This window comes from Pipistrellus kuhlii, unplaced genomic scaffold (genome assembly GCF_014108245.1).
Source record: "Pipistrellus kuhlii isolate mPipKuh1 unplaced genomic scaffold, mPipKuh1.p scaffold_m20_p_3, whole genome shotgun sequence".
In the NCBI taxonomy this organism is placed as follows: Eukaryota; Metazoa; Chordata; class Mammalia; order Chiroptera; family Vespertilionidae; genus Pipistrellus; species Pipistrellus kuhlii.
The window spans coordinates 82,427,414-82,447,596 of NW_023425529.1; the positions used below are offsets into that span (position 1 = coordinate 82,427,414).

Here is a 20,183-nt window from a genome sequence, read left to right on the forward strand (position 1 = left end):
GCAAATGGATGGTAACGCATTATAATTCCTTTGGACGCCTTGGGGCATTACATGTCTCCGTAGATACCTTTTCAAAAGTCCTATGGGCTACTGCATCTACAGGAGAAACGGCAAAACAGGTCATTAATCATTGCCTAGCTGCTTTTGCCGTCATGGGAATTCCAAAAATTATTAAAACTGATAATGGGCCTGCTTACACAAGCTGTCATTTCCAGGAATTTTGTAAAAGGTGGAAAATTCAGCATATTACAGGAATACCATATAATTCCCAAGGACAGGCCATTATTGAACGATAGCATCAGCGGCTAAAATCCCAACTTGAAAAACAAAAAGGTGGGATGATGGAGAAATCACCTGCGGGTAGGCTGCACCAAGCCTTAATTACTTTAAACTTTTTCACTTGTGATGATGAAGGAGGGACGCCCATGGAAATACATTGGCATCAGAGTAAAACAAAAGAAAATGGTCTAGTTAAATGGAAGGATCCCGAATCTGGTTTATGGAAGGGACCTGATCCATTATTAACCTTTGGCAGAGGGTATGCTTGTATATTCCCAGAAAATTTTTCCAAACCAGTGTGGATTCCTGCTAGAAATATTAAACTGCAACAGGGATCCAGGAAAGAAACTAGCCAGACTAATGAGGACCTTCCACCTGGAGCCACACCATGCAGCTGCAGACAATCAACTACTCCAGCTACAGAGGGCAGTGACTCCAAGCAGTTCACTGAAGATGAGCAGGAGGACAAGCCGGACAGGAAACAGCCCGGAGAACACCTGGGGCATGGTGAAGAAGACGGTAGAATGTCTTTCTTGCCATGTTAGCAGTATTCATCTGTATAGTAATATTACCTGGGACAAATGTGGAAGTGTTTAGGACTTAATGTTCCTGACCCTTCATGGGTAAAAGCCCTTATGTGGGCTGATCCCTTGCCTAATGTAGTCACCAATAACACTAAGCACCTTGGTCTTCCAGGAGGAAAATGGGTGGGGCAAGGAAGTATAATTACACAGGTGCTGCCACCCAGCTTCCCTTTTTGTATGACACAAAATCAAACCAATGCTCCTTTGTGTGTAAAATTAAAGAGAGGTTTCTGGCTTGCACCAAAGTAGAGGAATATCACTACTTGCTCCTGGGAGGTGCAGAGAATGTAACTGGACCTTGTCTATACAAAAACAAATTTGACAGCCAGTTTGAATTTGAATTGCCACTGGCTTAGAACAAAGAATATCCTTGCATGGTATTATTCTACAATGTCATTATAATTTTTGATATTTTACAACAGCATATTGTACAATTATTCCAAACAAACTTAAAAATCTAATTTTTGAATGTTTGGCAGCAATTTAAAAGGACATGAAAGGATTTAATCCTTTCCACTGTGTGGAAAGCTTCACTGGGAAGGTACTTGAGCATTCTATATTGGCCTTTCTTGCCTTATTTGCAAAGAGGGACCCTCTTCTCACAATCCAATTGCCCACAGCTGTTGCTTGAGTTTTCAATTCATGCTGAGGTTGAAGCCTCGTGGTGGCTGGTACCATGGATCTGTCTCTCGCACAATGGCGTGAGCTGGGACCTCCCTGGAGAAGAAACCAGGGTTCCCAAAGATATGTGATCAATGCCAGGGCGCTGCCAGCAGGCGAGGGGATCCCAAGGCAGGTACTGGGCATGGAGGTCATAGGGGCATAAGCTACCAAGGAGACAGAACTGAACCTCACATCACCCTGCTTGGCCCGGAGGATGGCTGGTTACCCAATGATGGGTAAGATTCCTCAAGGGAGGGACAACCTAAGACAGGCACAGCCCCGAAGGGCCATTAGGAGAGGACTTGGGGCCAACAGAGGTGGGGCACAGATCCTCACCCCCCCAACGCTGTAGGGGCTTGAACACTCGCCCTTCTGAGGGATGTCTCCTGTCCCATGGCTGCTTCGCGCTTCCCATACCCAGCTCAGATCGGGACCCAGGCAACAAACAGATTTGGTCCAACTCAGATTGAGACCCAGCTACAAACAAGAGACTTGGCACAGCTCATACTGAGACCCAAGCAACAGAGAAGTGGCTGATGGTGACTGCCCTATATCTAAATCCAGCCTAAATCTAGGGAGTGCTCAGGGCTTTCTCAAGGATGCATATCATCTTTTCTATTAATATTTACAGAGTAAACTAAAATTGTTGTTAAAATATTAAATTTGACAGTAAAATAGTCAAGTTTTCAGATTAATTTAAATTGGCTAAATGAGGGAGTCGTTCCAAGATGGCTGACAGGTAAACACCTAGCCACAGCCGCACACAACAATTTCAATAAAATACAACTAAAATATAAAATGGACATTACCCAGAACTACAGGAAAGTCAACTGACTGGAAATTCTACAACGAGAAGCAAGGAGAAAACCAGAAGGAAGCGCGGAGGAGCTGTAAAAGCCAAAGCTACGAAGACACAAGGTGCGCACGTGTGGAGAGAACGGAGCCGGAGAGGAGGGAGGCTGAGTGCCTGGCTGGCGGTCCCTAGTGGGAAGGAGATAAAAACTCCGACTGTGCTGGGCCTCAGTTCTGACTGCTCTGAACCCCAGTTCTAGGCCAGACCCTGGGGACCCAGGCTCACACAGCGGGAGCTGGGCTGTAAGTCGGAACCCCGGGGAAGCGGCGAAAGGAGGTCCCGGCAGCGTACACATTACGCGCAGAGAAGGGACGGTCGGCTGTGCCGCAGGATTGCCCTAATGGGAAGGAGGCTGGGGCTCCGGACTGCTGTGAACGCCACCTCCAACTCCACTTCCAACTGAACTGAACCCCAATACCGGGCTCATTCTGGGAGAGCATAGACTGTTTGGCAGCAGGCGAAAATCGAGGGCACCTTTCTCTCAGAGGCGCCAGCAGCGAGCACTGAAGGACCCGCATAGGGCAGGGCTGATGGAAGCCAAAGCTGCAGGCTCCACCCTGAAACCCCGTCCCATCTGTAACTGCGAAATGTGACAACAAAATAGATCACAAACAAAAGAAATGGAGGACAAAAAGCGTCTGGATATAGAGTTCAAATCTACGCTTATAAGGTTTTTCAAGAATTTCCTAGAAAAGATGGATAAGACCTATGAGGATATGAAAAGAGATCAACTAGAATTAATAAGGAGTCATCAAGAAATGATAAGGGATTAACAAGAAATAAAGAATACATTGTCTGAAATAAAAAATATTTTACAGAGTCCTAAAAACAGAAGGGAAGATCGCAAGAATCAAGTCAAAGATTTGGAACATAAAGAACCAGAAGACACTCCTCCACAGAAGCTAGAAGGCAAGAGAATCCAGAAAATTGAAGATAATGTAAGAAACCTCTGGGACAACTTCAAGCGAACCAACATCAGAATTATGGGGGTTCCAGAAGATGAGAGAGAGCAAGATATGGAAAACATACTGAAAGAAATAGTGACAGAAAACTTCCCCAACCTGGTGAAAGAATTAGACTTACAAGTCCAGGAAGTGCACAGAACTCCAAACAAAAGGAATCCAAAGAGGACCACACCAAGACACATCATAATTAAAATTCCAAGAGCAAAAGACAAAGAGAGAATATTAAAAGCAGCAAAAGCAAAGAAGGTAGTTACCTATAAAGGAGCACCTATACGATTGTCAGCTGACTTCTCAACAGAAACCATGCAGGCCAGACGGGAATGGCAAGAAATATTCAAGGTGATGAATAGTAACAACCTACAGCCAAAGATAATCTATCCAGCAAAGCTATCACTCAGAATCGAAGGTCAGATAAAGAGCTTCACTAATAAAAAAAGGCTAAAGGAGTTCATCAACACTAAACCAGAATTATATGAATTGCTGAAGGGGGTTCTTTCAGAAGAGAAAGTAAATAAAGATAAAAATTATGAACAACAAATACGTAACTATCAACAAGTGAATCTAAAAACTAAGGGAATTAAAAAAAAAATCTGATGAACAATAGTAACTGTTGAATATAATAGAATCAGAGGTATGGAAGGGGAGTGAACTGACGATTCTTGGGGAAAAGGGGAGAGGAGGATGTGGGAAGAGACCGAACATAAACTGTGCACCTATGGATGAGGACAATGGGAAGTGGGGAAAGGGCAGAGGGTGGGGTGGGAACCTGGTGGAGGAGAGCACTGGTGGGCTGGAGGAGGGGAAAAAATGAACATTTGTAATAATATGAACAATAAAAATTTATTTTTAAAAAAATTGGATAAATGAAATGAGTTAATATTCAAGAAAATTTAATTGTACAACAGGCTGTTCCTAAAGTATTAACCAAAATTTCTATTGGTAGTCCATTTCATGGTAAAATTGTTTAACATGCAATGAACCCTGAAGCATAGTTTTTGTACAAAAAATTAAAATTTAAAAGTTATCAAAACAGCATTATAAAAAATTTTCCAAAAGCCTCCTAATAATTAAATAGAAGAAAGGGGGATAGTGGAAAATACCATGTAAGAAAAAATGTCCTGTAAGTAAATTACATCTAGAAAAATCTTTTTTCTTTTGAAAATCAATTTTCATTTGTAATGATAATAGTAAGACAGCCATGAAAAACACACAGTATCAAAATAAGTCAAAGAAAAATTGTTTGGGCAAAAAAATTAAAAGTATTCCAAGTAGCCGGGACCGGTTTGGCTCAATGGATAGAGCGTCAGCTTGGGGACTGAAGGGACCCAGGTTCGATTCTGGTCAAGGGCATGTACCTTGGTTGCGGGCATATCCCCGGTAGGGGGTGTGCAAGAGGCAGCTAATCGATGACTCTCTCATCGATGTTTCTAGCATATCCCCGGTAGGGGGTGTGCAAAGAGGCAACTAATCGATGACTCTCTCATCGATGTTTCTAACTCTCTATCTCTCTCCCTCCCTCCCTCTCTGTATAAAATCAATAAAATATATATTTTTTTTTAAAAAAAAGTATTCCAAGTAAAATTTATAGAAAAGATTCCTTTATTAATTTTGGTCGAGATATGTTTGTATATTTTCAGAAAACAACTCCAAGACCATGTGGGTTCCTGCAACAGAGGAATTAGAGGAATGCTCCAGCCATGAAGACAGGAGAAACAGTCCAGACATGGGGGACGCTGACGACACCTTGCCATGCCAGCAGTCAGCAGCTGTGTGTCGCTGCAGGTTGTCCAGGACCAAACCAGAGAGGGTCGGACCTGTATCGCCACCATTTGTCCACCATCCAGATATCATTGCTGACATGTACACATGAAGAACTTTTGGACATTAAAACTTGGACTCAAAACTTTTGGACATTGAAACTTAGACTTAGAATTCTTGAACTTTGAAATTGGGACTCAAACATTTTTTGTTCTTATATGTTTATTCCTGGTCTGTAAATGCAAGATTTTTTAAAGGAAGGAATTGGGGGGAGATGCCAGGAACCGAAACCTAACATTGTCACTGGTATTAAAAAGTAAAAAGAGCTAGTCAGGCTTGATGGCTCTGAATGGTCAGAGCTATTAACTCACTGACTCTAAGTTGAGTTACTGGAGATAAAATGCATAAAGAGCTAGCCAACCTTGATGTCTCTGAATGGTCGGAGCTATTAACTCATTGTCTAGTTGAGATAGTGATAGTTGAGGCAACTTTAATTTGTTAATCATATGTAAATGTAAGTTGATTTTCTGTTGTTGGAACTTCCCGCCTAAGAGATGTCTTTGTTTCAGAATTTCAATAAAAGGAATGGTAAAAGGCCAGAGAGGGGTTAGTCTTCCCACTAGAGGTGGACTTCCCGCCTGGCCCCATTTTCCCAAATTTAAAAAAATAAAAAAATAAATAAAAAGTTTTGTAACTTTTTACAATATCCTGATATATGTAATCCTATCTAATAAAAGAGTAATATGCAAATTAACCATCACTCCGCTACACCCACAAGCCATGTCCACAAACCACACTCATCCGCCAGTCAGGAGTGAGTATGCAAATCCCCCAATCTAGATGGCTGTAGCCACAAAGCGAGCAGGAGGGAAGCTTGGATTTCCCCAGCAATGGAGGAAGCCAAGCTTTCCACACACCTTGGTGGGCCCAGGCCTCCACTCAAGGCTACAAAGTTTCAATCATAGAAGATAAATAAATCCCAACAAAAATGGTGGCAGCCGAAACCGGTTTGGCTCAATGGATAGAGCGTCGGCTTGGGGACTGAAAGGTCCCGGGTTCGATTCCAGTCAAGGGCATGTACCTTGGTTGCGGGCATATCTCCAGTAGGGGGTGTGCAAGAGGCAGCTGGTCGTTGTTTCTCTCTCATTGACGTTTCTAGCTCTCTATCTCTCTCCCTTCCTCTCTGTAAAAAATCAATAAAATATATTTAAAAATATATATATCACTAGCCTGCCTCTACAGTGACAAGACTCCTTACCACCCAGATAGTGTCTCTTGATACAGTGTCTTGTCATGACCTATCTTCTTTCTGATTCCCACTTTCTATGTAAATCATTCCTATCCTTTCAACACATTATTTTTTAGATATGTTCAAGTCAATGATCAGATCCAGTTAAGCTGTATTTTTTATCTACTTTTATGTTTATTTTTTTTTAATATTTTTTTTATTGATTTTGTACAGAAAGGAAGGGAGAGAGATAGAGAGTTAGAAACATCGATGAGAGAGAGTCATCGATCAGCTACCTCTTGCACAACCCCCACTGGGGATATGCCCGCAACCAAGGTAGTACATGCCCTTGACCGGAATCGAACCTGGGACCCTTCAGTCCCCAAGCCGACGCTCTATCCATTGAGCCAAACCGGTCTCGGCTACTTTTATGTTTAATTTAAATGGACCACATCTCAGAGTTCTAAGGGCACCTCACTGTCCCAGCTTATTGACTTTCCTTTAACAAAAACCTTAAAAAGGACAACTATGGAGCTCTGGCCAATTGGCTTGATGCCCAATCAGGGCACATACTTAGAATGCGGGTTTGATCCATACAGGAGGCAACCAATCAATGTTTCTCTCACGATGTTTCTCCCTTGCTCTCTCCCTAAAAATCAATAAAAACATATCGTCGGTGAAAATTCTAAAAAAATATACAACTTTTAGGACCACAGAGAAATGGGAATAGTAAGGAAGAGCAGACCAAAAGAAATTAGGGCACTTCTCTGATGCATCTATTAGGCTTTGAAATTATTTTAGGTTATAAGAACAGTATAGAAGTTACACTGAAATGATCAAGACACTAAGAAATTTATATTCTGGTTCTTAAAGGAATGACCAGTGAAATACAAGACCACTCTTTCCTACTCCTCTCATTTCTGATAACCATTTCATGAGCATGTCTGGAAAACTGACCCTAGAATATCCAGAGTCATCCTCTTATTTGCCATTCCTGTCCAAAACTATTCAAAAATTAACAAAAAACAAATTAGACTGAATTTTATAATTTCTTCCCCATTCATCTCAAAAGTAATTTAAAGATATGTCTATTTAAATTTTAATGAATAACAATATTTGAATGACTTCCCATAACCAGATGCACCGTGATGCATTTAAAATTCCTGTTAAAAATGGCCCATGGAAATGTATACCTGAGACTTGACACGTCTTGTTCTCTTTGGCAGAATATTCATTCTTGTGCCCGGCTCTGGGGAAGTTTGGATTTCAGTGCCAAGAACCTCAGGCTCCACTTTTTCCTTAAGATCTAAATTAGGCATTTGTACACCCTAAAGAATCAGAGCACAGAAAGAGAGCAGATTCACTGATAAGAGATCCAATTTGAGACTCAAGAAAAATAGCAAATTTCCAATAAATCCCTAATACTACATGAAACTAGTTGACAATTCTCCCAGCAAATTGATCTATAGATTTAAGATAATCCCTATTAAAAATCCAGCAGGCTTTTGTAGAAATTGAGAAGCTGATCCTAAAATTTATCTGGAAATGCAAAGTGTTTAGAAATCATGAAAAAAAAAAAAAAAGAATAAAGTTTGAGGACTTACACTATCAGGTATCAAAATTTACCATACATTTTAATAACCAATGTCATCTAATAAATTCAATAAAAAAGAAAAGAAAAAGAATGTACTAAAAAGCTTTAGTACTCAAAACAACATAGTATTGGTATTAGGGTAAACAAATGAATCAAAGAACAAAACAGAGACCAGAAATATACCCACATATTTAAAGTCAACTTATTTTTAACGAAGGTGCTAAAAGGAAATCAATGGGTAAAGGGAAGTCTTTTAAACAAATGGTGCTAGTACAACTCGATATCCATACACCTGGTGCCAATCAAAAAAAGTATATACCTTTACCTTATACTGTATACAAAAAGAATTCAAAAATGGATCAAAGACCTCAACAAAAGGCTAAAACTTAAAAGTCTAGATGAAAATAAAGAAGAAGATCCTTGTGGTCTTGGGTCAAGAAAAGATTTCTTAGTTATAACAGAAATACCATCCACAAACGGGGAGAGAAAAGTTGACAAATTACTCTTCAAATAAAAACCATTATAAAATGAAAGGATAAACTACAGATAAGAAAATATTTGTAAAATCATTTTCTGATAAAGAGCTTGTATCTAGAACTCAGAACAAATATAAGATGAGAAACAATCCAATAAAAAATATCTCAACAGACACTTGATAAAGGGAAATATACAGATGCAGAACACTATCAGTCATTAGAGAAATGAAAATCACGCGATACCACTACACACCCACTAAACTGGTTATAAGCAAAAAAACTGACAATACCAACTGCTGACAAAGACATGGAGAAACTGGAAGCCTCTACATTACTGGTGCGAATGTAAATGGTTCTGCCACTTTGGAAAACTGTTTGGCAGTTTCTTAGAAAGTTAAACATAAACTCACCATACAACCCAGAAATTCCATTCCTAGATATCCACCCAAGAGAAATGAAAACATACGTCCACATAAAGATTTGTAATTGATTTCACAGCATTATTCATAATAACCATAAACTGGAAAGAACCCAACTGTCCATCAACTATTACATGGACAAACAAATGTGGTATAACTATGTATCATTCAACCACAAAAAGGAATGAAGTACTAATACATGCTAAAGCATGGATGAACCTTAAAAACATTAGTCTAAGTGAAAGAAGCCAAACACAAAATCATATTGTATGATGCCATCTATGTGAAATTTCTACAAAAGACAAAACGATAGTCAAATAATAGGTCAAGAATTGCCTAGATTTGGAGGTAGAAGCAGGAACCAACTATAAATGAACACAAAGGGGAGATAATAGATCAACCGAAGGACTTGTATATATGCATATAAGTACAACCAATGGACACAAAACTCTGGGGAGGGAGGGTATGTATGGGGGGGAGGGGGGGCAATGGTAAGATATATACACAGATAATAATTTAATTTAAAAAATAAGGGGGAAAAATAAAAAATAAATAAATGAACACAAAGGAACTTTTTGTGCTGAGGGAAGTGTTCTAAAACTAGATTGTGCAATATAATTAAAGCTTTTGACTGAGTACCTACAATGAGGGAATTCTATGATATGTAAATTATACCTCAATAAAGCTGTTAAATACATAAAACAAAGAAGAGGAATTTGTCCTAGCTGGTTTGGCTCAGTGGATAGAGCATTGGCCTAAGGATTGAAGGGTCCCGGGTTTGATTCCTGGTCAGGGCACATGCAGGGTTGCAGGCTTGATCCCCAGTAAGGGGCCTGCAGGGGATAGCCATGAGTCTCTCTGATCATTGATATTATAATCTCTCTATCTCCCTCTCCCTTGTTCTCTGAAATCAATAAAAAATATGTTGTTGGTTTTTTTTAAAGAGAAATTTTTCAAAAAGTATAAAGGACTTTATTTTAAATAAATAAGAGAAACAGCCTTCACTCCCATTAGCTTTTATTTTGTAAACCACCAAAAATAACTTTTTTAAACTATACCTTGCTCCCCAAAATCCTGGTACAAGGAGAAATCTTTTTCAACTTTCTATGCACAGTCAACTGCTACCTTATGGTGAACACAGTCTAAAGTTTATACATAGCAGACTGGCTTTATCTACTCAAAAATAAATAAATAAATAAATAAATAAATAAATAAATAAATAAATAAATAAAGTGATGCATCTCACCATAAGGCTGACACCAGACTGGAAAAGTTCATATGGGTAGAGAATTCTTTCATAGTGTGACTTCAAAAGAGACCCAGTTCCTTTTCCTGGAAGATATCCCAAGCGGCTACCCACTTTAGACCATTTCTTTTCTTTTGTGACTATTTCAAAACCTCCTTTGCTGGCAACAATCTGAAAAGAAAGTAAAAATTATTTAAGGAAAAAAGTAGATTCGTGTACTCTGATTAAATGTTATATAGAATTGTGAACAACTAGGTATTCAGATTAGTTTAGCTCCAAAGCCCCTTCCTAATTTTGAAATCCTATAATTCTATAAAACCAAGAATGCAACCTAATTTACCATCTAATTTAAACCTAATATTTACCTTTTAATTGTTAAAAAATAAAATTCTTAAAATTGTTTTTACCCGTATGGTTTCCTACAAGATACAAACCCATCCTTCAAATTCACTATATTTACCCTCTGGTATCACACACCTGCACTAGGTAATTCTCAGCACAGTGCTTAATTATTGTCATTATTACATGACTGATAAAGCAAACCTAGAACTACATTTTAGCATAAAATTATACTTCCCAGAATTTTTGGCATAAAACAAAATTTTTCGAGAATTTTGACCTAATATTAATTTTCAAATGTATCATAAAAAGTAAGTTAGCCCTAGCTGGTTTGGCTCAATAGATAGAGCGTCAGTCTGCAGACTGAAAGATCCCAGGTTTGATTCCTGCACATGTCTGGGTTGCGGGGTTGATCCCCAGTAGGGGACGTGCAAGAAGCAGCCAATTAATTCTCTCTCATCATTGATGTTTTTATCCTTCTCTCCCTTTCCCTTCCTTTCTAAGATCAATAAAATATATATATTTTAGAGTTAGCCCTAGCAGGTTTGGCTCGGTGGATATAGCATTGACCTGAGGACTGAAGGATCGGGTTATAGGCTCAATCCCCAGTAGGAGGATATAGGAGGCAGCTGAAAATATTAATTGTAATTTAAATATTATTATTTTTACTTTTTTCCTTGAAAGTGAAATCTTCCAAAATTAACTCTGCAATTTAAATGTGAAAAAAAATAAATTATTTCAAGACTGGTGGCTCAGTGTATAAAATTCGGGCACAGGGGGGAGGGGGGGAGGAGGAGGAAGTGTACCTCTACCGGCCTGCACCCTCTCCAATCTGGGCTGCCTGAAGGATGTCCTACTGCCAGTTTACAGGGAGTGGGCTTAAACCAGCAGTCAGACATCCCTCTCACAATCTAGGACTGCTGGCTCCTAACCGGTCACCTGCCTGCCCGCCTGGGTGCCCCTAACCAATCTGCCTGCTGGCCCTGCTTGCCCCCAACTGACCCAGCCTGCTTACCCCCAAATCCCCGCCCCACCCCCGCCAGCCTGATCACCCCCAATGTCACCCACTCCCCGCCACAGGCCTGATCACCCACAACTGCCCTCCCCTCTTGGCCTCTAACCATCTCTACCTCAGCACCCCTACCATGGCTGTCCAGAAAAATGTCTCCTGCAAGGTCTCCCAGCCTAATTAGCATATTATTCTTTTATTAGTATAGATAGTACAAAAAAGGCTAAGCAACCATACAACCGGTAACTATGACATGCACTGACCACCAGGGGGCAGACACTCAACACAGGAGCGGCCAAGATTTGGTAATGCATCCCATAACCAGAGAAGAAGGAGACCTCAGGGGATATTGGAGAGCCAGTTTTGGCCCAATCCCCGCAGGCCAGGCCAAGAGACCCCACCTGCCTAAGGGATTCTGCTACTCCGCGGATGCAGCCAGCAGGGGAGGAACCATGGGAGGTTGGCTCCAGGGCATGTACGGCAAGTCTCGCCTAGTCCTACCCCATCGGCCACCTTCTAATTAATCTTCTTTCAATGTGCACAAATCTGTGCACCAGGGCATTAATCCTACCTAATAAAAGAGTAATATGCAAATTAACCATCATTCCGCTCAAGCCACGCCTACCAGCCAATCATAGTGAGTATGCAAATTAACCCCAACCAAGCTGGCTGCAGCCACAGAGAGCAGTTAAGAGGTTTGGGTTTCCCCATCAACGGAAGCCAAGCTTCCCGCCTGTCCTTGCCAACCTAGAAGATAAATCCCAAGAAAAATGGCGGCAGCCATGGAGCTAGAGAGAGCAGGCTAGGGTTGCCCCTGGCAACGGAGGAAGCAAAGCTTTCCACCTGTCCTGGCTGACCTAGCTTCCACTCAAGGCTACAAAGTTTCAATTATAGAAGGTAAATTAATTCCAGATACCAGGGCCTCCGCTTGGGTTGCCCGGCAGGCATGGCCGGCCTGCAAACCACCACAGGCCTCTCACCCAGGCCACTCCACACCCCAAGGGAACCCCACCCTGATCCAGGACACCCTTTAGGGCAAACCAGCTGGCCCCCAACCATGCACCAGGCCTCTATCCTATCTAATAAAAGTAATATGCAGATTGACCATCACTCCAACACACAAGATGGCTGTCCCCATGTGGTCAAAGATCCTGCCCCTATGGGACACAAGATGGCCACCACAAGACGGCCAGCAGGGAGGGCAGTTGGGAGGAACCAGGCCTGCTGGAGAGGGCAATTAGAGGTGATCAACCCTGCAGGGGAGGGCAGTTAGGGGTGACTAGGCTGGCAGAGGAGGGAAGTTAGGGGCAAATAATCTGGCAGGGGAGCAGTTAGACATCAATCAGGTTGCCATGGGAGTGGTTAGGGGGTGATGAGGCTGGCAGGCAGAAGCGTTTAGGGGCAATCAGGAAGGCAGGCAGACAAGCAGTTGGGAGTCAGCAGTCCTGGATTGAGAGAGGGATGTCCGACTGCTGGTTTAGGCCCAATCCCAGCAGGATCAGGTCTAGACGGGCAATCAAACATCCCCAGAGGTGTCCCAGATTGGAGAGGGTGCAGGTTGGGCTGAGGGACACCTCCCAACTCGTGCACGAGTTTTGTTCACTGGGCCTCTAGTAGGATATAAAAGGCCACAGAAATAAGTTGAGCCCTAGTCAGTGTGGCTCAGTTGGTTAGACTCGTAGGGGTGTCGAACTCAATCAGAGAAGGGGCCAAAATCTAAAATCCAGCCTAAATCGCGGGCCGAATGGTTTACTGAACAGTCATAAACTGTCATTGTGATGGAAACGCAGCGGAGTGCAGTGATGACAGCGCGGTGCGGGCCACATTGCAAGGCCTGGCGGGACGGATTTGGCCCGCGGGCCTTGTGTTTGACACGTGGGTTAGAGCATTGGTCTACACACCAAAAGACTGAGGGCACAATTCCCTGGTAAAGACCAAATGCCTATGTGGTGGGTTTGATCTGGGCATGCACAGGAAAGCAACCAACCAATCACTGTTTCTCTCTCACATGATTATCAATATCTCTGTCTCTCTCTCCCCCTTTCCCTCTCTCTAAAAACAATAAGCATATCCTCAGGTAAAGATTTTTTTTTAATTATTTTAAAAATAAATATTGATTTGCAAATCTTCATATAATCAAGCTGTCTTCAATCACAAATTAGAGCAATCATAAATTTTTATTATTGTATTAACAAAATATGTCTTCAAGATAATTACTATATACCCTGTTGCAGGTCAGTTCGTTTTCCTCACATTAGAGAATGTAAAGTTAATCTAAGTTTACCAGGTTAAACAAAGCTAACCTAAGTTTAAGCAAAAATTAGTTTAAACACTTTTTTTCTGTTTAGCCATTTCGTACAGAAGGACACAAACAAATCCTCCTCCTTCAGATCATAGCAATGTTAATCTATCCTATAAGCAAGTCTAAACACTTTAACCTTATGTTTGTGAGCTATTATTCATTCCACTGGATAATGCTGACCTTAGTTAACTATTATCACTACTTAGAGGTATTAAAATAAGTAACATGCACCATACATAATAATGTTGAATAACATCAACCTCTTTAATATACCAAATTTACATTAAAAAGTAGAAAAAAGGCCCTAACCGGTTTGGCTCAGTGGATAGAGCGTCGGCCTGCGGACTCAAGGGTCCCAGGTTTGATTCTGGTCAAGGGCATGTATCTTGGTTGCGGGCACATCCCCAGTGGGGAGTGTGCAGGAAGCAGCTGATTGATGTTTCTCTCTCATCGATGTTTCTAACTCTCTCTCCCTCTCCCTTCCTCTCTGTAAAAAATCAACAAAATATTTATTTTTTTCAAAAGTAGAAAAAAGGACAAGCACAACACAGTACATTACATACTCAACACAAGATACTATTAGGTTGGTGTCTTTTTTTTTTTTTTTAAGATCATAATAAAACAGTGGGAGTAGAATTATTTAAATAGTCTTATTTAATCTTTTTTTAAAATATTTTATTGATTTTGTACAGAGAGGAAGGGAGAGAGAGAGAGAGAGAGTTAGAAACATCAATGAGAGAGTGTCATCAATCAGCTGCCTCTTGCACACCCCCTACTGGAGATATGCCCGCAACCAAGGTACATGCCCTTGACCAGAATCGAACCCGAGACCTTTCAGTCCCTAAGCCGACGCTCTATCCATTGAGCCAAACCGGTCCCGGCTAGGTTGGTGTCTTTTCTTTTCCATTATTGTGTACAAGAGAGCCTATTAATCTGAGTGTCATTAAATATGATTCTCATAAGAAACAATAAAATAGATTTTAAAGATAACTTTGAGCTCTCTCATTTCTATTCATGTTTGCAGTTCACTGTTAAACAAATCCTACATAGGCAGTAATGATTCCTTTTCTGTCAAGTGTATTTGAAATTTCTAATTTAATAAATTCAGAAATTTAATAAATTTAGAAATTCCCCAATTTCTAAACCCAGTAAAAGCCTCACCTTGCTCAAAGCATACAGATCCAGGATTTTTCTTTCTACCACAGGGATCTTCAAAGTAGATCCTTGAAGTTCCCAAAATTTTGCTAGTTGATCCAAGAAATCCAATCTCACTCTTGTCATTGCCTAAGATTATTAAAATACAGAAATCAGAAATAAAAACCACATTATGGTTGAAAATAAATGTATTTCACTTAACAAAGGTATTCATTTCTCTAAAGAAATTCAGATTTTTCATTATTGCTTAGTCCAACCTTGTAAAGCAAGCTAATAATAAAAAAGCAAAATATTTCTAATAAAGTTTATTCATTAAGGCAAAAAAAGGTACTCTAATATATATGAACGGGTCTCATATTATCACCCAAAGTAATTTTCTGGATGAAGATGGCTTAAATTTAAACTAACCAGAAAATTTAGATCAAATTACTCTGTTTCTAAGCATTCTGGCCATTTCATCTGTAGGTAACATGCTTAAGGAACACCAATTCTCTACCTCCCTTATATTAAAAGCCTTCATCAAGTATCTAATTACAAGAGACTACAGGAAAAAGATATATATTAAAATCTCCAAAAATGTTTTAGGAGCATCAAAGGGAAAAAAGTCTCACATGACATAGTAAGCCTTAGCTAAGATTTCTCTTTTGTACGCTGAAACTGTTTTCTATCACACTAAAAAAATCTCCTAAAAAATCTGGCAGACAAGAACAACAATATCTAAACAGAGATTAGTAATATTTAAAGGGAGATCTTAACAAATCAAGTTGATTTTAATTAAAGATTTTAATTTAAAAAATTAAAAGTTAATTAAAACTTTATTCCCCTGGAAAAGTTCTGTTAGTCAAAAGAGGAGGGTGGGACTTCTGAAAACTAGGTTTGGTTTTTTTTTTGGTTTTTTTTTTTTAAATATTTACCACCTTATTTTCTTTTCTTTCTTTTTTTTTTTTTTTTAATATATTTTATTGATTTTGTACAGAGAGGAAGGGAGAGAGATAGAGAGCCAGAAACATCGATGAGAGAGAGTCATCGATCAGCTGCCTCTTGCACACCCCCTACTGGGGATATGCCCGCAACCAAGGTACATGCCCTTGACCGGAATCGAACCCGGGACCCTTCAGTCCCCAAGCCGACGCTCTATCCATTGAGCCAAACCGGTCCTGGCAAAACTAGGTTTTTTGATAGAAATTATGAAACTATTTTCCAAAGATCACAGGAGGCAATCTTCCAACAGTATAAAAAAAATAAATAAATAAATAAATAAATAAATAAATAAATAAATAAATAAAACTTTTAGTAAAACAAGTGCTGAAGAAAGTACAACTTAAGAATTCCAGGTTTCTGCCGAGACCAGTTTGGCTCAGTGGATAGAGCGTCGGCCTGCGGACTGAAGGGTCCCGGGTTCGATTCTGGTCAAGGGCATGTACCTTGGTCGCAGGCACATCCCCAGGCACATCATCAATGTTTCTAACTCTCTATCCCTCTCTCTTCCTCTCTGTAAAAAATCAATAAAATTTATTAAAAAAAAAAAAAAAAAAAAAAAGAATTCCAGGTTTCTGAAATTAACTAAGCTGGATATTTCAACTACAAAAAATGTGGCTAGAGATTATTTCCCATAATCCCAGTTAAGTGAAAACAGTATTAACAACCTGAAACTTTTTAAAATCAGAAACGTCCTTCCATTCAATCCCAATTAACATTAACTCTGGTACATGAACTTCTCAAAGTTCTCTACCAAGAGCCCTAACAAAAAAAAAAAAAAAAAAAAAAGAATCAGGAAGCAGCAATGGCTATATAATACTCACTTCAAGTTCATTCAGGCGCTGGACTCTGGGTGTGAAACGAAAGCTTTTTACTTCACATGCAAATGGAGGTTGCCAATCCTAAATAGAAAGATTTTTATTTTAATGTATTGATATATTGGCATATAAGCAAGGAATGCATTATTTCTTCCCTCAATTTAAGGAGTGAATTATCAAATATCATAAGAGAACTAATAAGTCTTCTTTATTATACCACAGAAAGAGTAATATTTTAAATATTTTTATTAATTTCAGAGAGGAAGGGAGAAAGAGAGATAGAAATATTAATGAGAGAGAATCATTGATCAGCTGCCTCCTCTACGCCCCACACTGGGGATTGAACCTGCAACCTAAGCAGGTGCCCAGACCAGGAATAGACCCATGACTTCCTGGTTCATAGGACAATGATCAACCATTGAGCCACAACAGTTAGGCCAAAGAGTAATATTTTTAGATAAAATTACTTATCTCTAATATTCTTAGTATTAAAATTTTTATCTATAAATCCTCAAATCTCACAAGTACCACTGTTTACATCCCACAATTATGCTTTCCCCAATTAGTCAAGTACAACACAGTGTGCTCATGTATCTCAATGCAATGTCTAATAAACATTCAAGTTTACAAATAAAAAAGAAAGAATTTGAAAAAAACAAAAAGCGTACAATTAAAGATATAAAAATTTTAAGTACTTATATAATTGGATGTTTTTCATTCATGAATAATGTGACACAGCACTTTACAGTCTATGTTATATAAATGGGCATCCAAGTAATTTTTTTATAAGTAAGCAAACCTATAGAACAAGGACAGTTTCTAGATTGGAGATGCAGTGTAACTAAATGAGACAGCACAATGCAAGTAGGGTTCTAGAGAACATACTTTGATTTGGCCAGAATATTAGTAAATCTATTTGAAAACCTGAGTAATCAAAAACATTTATCTTACCTTGGAAACTAAAGAAATCCACCAATATTGAAATTAAGTTAATTGAAATTAAATTTTCATTAAGGTGACATACAAAGAGAAGGTATATTATTCCAACCTTTTTTTTTTAATTAAAAAAAAAAACAAAACAAAAAAACAGAACTTATATTGTTTTGTTTTACCGAAAGGGACCTTGAACATAATTTCTAATTCATAAAGGCAACAGTAAAAAATATGATTCAGGAAAACCTGCAGTGCTTAAGGCTTTGTCAATATTAGGTAATTTTGATAGAAAAATGTTAGCAGCTTTTGGAGGATGGCAATGCCTATATAATCGCTCACCATAGCAACTATCTGTTAATGCTTTACTTGCAACTGATAGTCTATAATCTTAAATTCATTTAGCACAATGGAAGTAACATGTCTGGATTTAGAAGCAAACAGATGGGCCTATGTTCCAAATCTACTTTGCTACTTGCCCAAATAATACAGTTGATAAGTTATTCAACTTACACAGACCTGCCTCATCTGTAAAATGGACTTTAGTTGCCTCCTAGAGCTTCAAAGAATATTAAATAAAATATTTAATAGTTTGCAGGTGCTATATTAGCTCCTCTCTCCTCCCTCCCATCTTCTCTTTTTATTCACTGTGGTGCACATCATCATAGTAGTCTGTAGTGAGAATAGATGCTTTTTAAAATGCAACACGGGAAAGAGTACTTAACATTTTAGTTGTATTATTAGTAGACAAAACATAAAGCAAGGTGTTCCTTTAAAAGCACTAAGTTGCCGAAACCGGTTTGGCTCAGTGGACAGAGCGTTGGTCTGCAGACTGGGGGTCCCGGGTTCCATTCTGGTTGGGGGCATGTGCCTTGATTGCGGGACGATCCCAGTGAGGTGTGTGCAAGAGGCAGCTGATCGATGTCTCTCTCTCATCAATGTTTCTAACTCTCTTTCTTCTCCTTCCTCTCTGTAAAAAATCTATAAAATATATTTAAAAAAAAAAAAGCACTAAGGCAATGGTTCCCAAACTTTAATGTGCATTAATAATCATTTGCGAGTAGTTGCTGGAAAAGCACATTTTAGGTCTTTCACATACAGACACTGATTCTGGCCCGGGAATGAGGCCGAGGAACCTACATTTTAACACGCATCAGGCTGACCTTGGTGCAGGTGCGACAAGAACATCGTTTGAAAAGCTCTGGTCTAATGGGTTAAGACTCTTGACCTTGAACAAATCACTCAGTTTCTCGGTGCATTAACTGCCTCAAAGTAGGAGTAATTGCTTTCTCTACCTTAAATATTGATGTAATTAACCTATAAGCCGGTTATTTGCAGTAACTGAGATTCGTAAATCTTTAATCCACCATTCCTAACTTCAAAATATTTCGTTTTCTTTCACGTCTATCACTGACAACTCTTCCTAAACCTCTACATTTTAAAAACAAATGCTGCCCCTTATCTTCCCCAGGGAGGACTTTTTCATTGCAGCAGTAATTAGTCTGGGGTTCTTGTTTGGTGATACCATCCTAGTGGGACAACTAGAGCTCAGATTACTGTTAAAGAAACCTTAGCCGTGAGATAAGGCCTCCAAATATTTAACAAATTAAGCATTAATAAGGCTTGGATAAAGAAACAGCCGACGGAGGAGTTTTTATTCTCGTACTGAAATGACTTGTACAGGAGGGTAGGACACATCATGCCATAATACTGCAAACACCTCACCGGCCGATGAAAAACCTAAAGCCCTTGCCCACAATCCAGGAAGAAAAGTATCAGTTCCCAAGTTCGACGCGGAGGCCTCAGGGACACCACTCCCCTGTTCAGACAGGCGTACATAAGACCGCAGGAGAAACCAAGGCAAAAAAAACCCCAGAAACTTAGCTTCTTGTTGTTGAGAAATAAAGGAGGGCGAATATGAAAAGACAGAAGGACCGGAAGAGTAAAACTAAACTAAATGCATCGACTCCCCCGCTCTCCTCCTCTCCCCTATCCTCAGACGCAGGTACCTTGGGCGGTCGAATTTTGCAGATGCCGGTCTTCTCCGCCAGAGGCCGGATGCGGCCGATGAAGCTGAGCGGGTCTGTGAACTCTTCCCAGCTCGGCTCGAAGACCGGGCACTCCGGCGGCGGCACGAACTCCGCCGCGTAGCCCCCCGGCCCCGCGCCCGCCATGGCCAAGCCCAGGGGGCTCCGCGGGGAAGCAGGTGGGCAAAGGCTGGCTGAAGCCCCCCGAACTCCTTCACGTCCCCTGACGGGGTCCGAAGCTCATCTTCTGGGGCAAAACTGCTCAGCACAGGAACCGCAGAATCGCTTCCTCCTTCGTTTGTTATTGTTTCCTTCGGGGCTTCTCTTCACAGAGCTGGGACTTTTCCGGAAGTGAACGTGCTGTCAAATCCCTCCGCCACCCTGGGACAGAATCCCTCCGCAGCAACACGACGCCTCGTCCTGCAACCTTCCGTCTTCCTCCCTTTCCTGGCAATTCAGAGTTGTTCTCCTTGTCCGTGAAAGTTCCGCGCTGTCCTACGACTTCAACCGGCATACCTGGGAAGTTCCATGATATCTCCTGGAGGGTGGAGGGAAGTACA

General features: G+C 40.2%; 1 protein-coding gene, 1 long non-coding RNA gene and 1 other non-coding gene across 6 annotated transcripts in view; 1 reads left to right on the forward strand and 2 right to left on the reverse strand.

Moving 5' to 3' along the window:
* Positions 1-20,183, reverse strand: part of KDM5A (lysine demethylase 5A) — a 100,863-nt gene extending 80,680 nt beyond the window's left edge. For 2 of the 4 annotated variants that reach the window (XM_045588375.1, XM_036454896.2), the window contains exons 1-5: positions 19,606-20,183; positions 16,673-16,750; positions 14,877-14,999; positions 10,066-10,236; positions 7,524-7,658 (exon numbers count right to left, since the gene is read on the reverse strand). In XM_045588375.1, the coding sequence (XP_045444331.1) occupies positions 7,524-7,658; positions 10,066-10,236; positions 14,877-14,999; positions 16,673-16,750; positions 19,606-19,770 (672 nt within the window). In that variant the 5' untranslated portion in view covers positions 19,771-20,183. The remainder of the gene's footprint in view (positions 1-7,523; positions 7,659-10,065; positions 10,237-14,876; positions 15,000-16,672; positions 16,751-19,605) is intronic. The other 2 variants (XM_036454895.2, XM_036454894.2) reach the window with 1 other exon arrangement.
* On the forward strand, positions 9,881-19,539 carry LOC123653227. The gene is made up of 3 exons (XR_006742903.1): positions 9,881-9,966; positions 16,833-16,834; positions 19,529-19,539. It is a non-coding gene; the product is annotated as an uncharacterized LOC123653227 (long non-coding RNA).
* On the reverse strand, positions 13,748-13,888 carry LOC118731075. Its single transcript, XR_004991774.1, has one exon. It is a non-coding gene; the product is annotated as a small nucleolar RNA SNORA29 (small nucleolar RNA).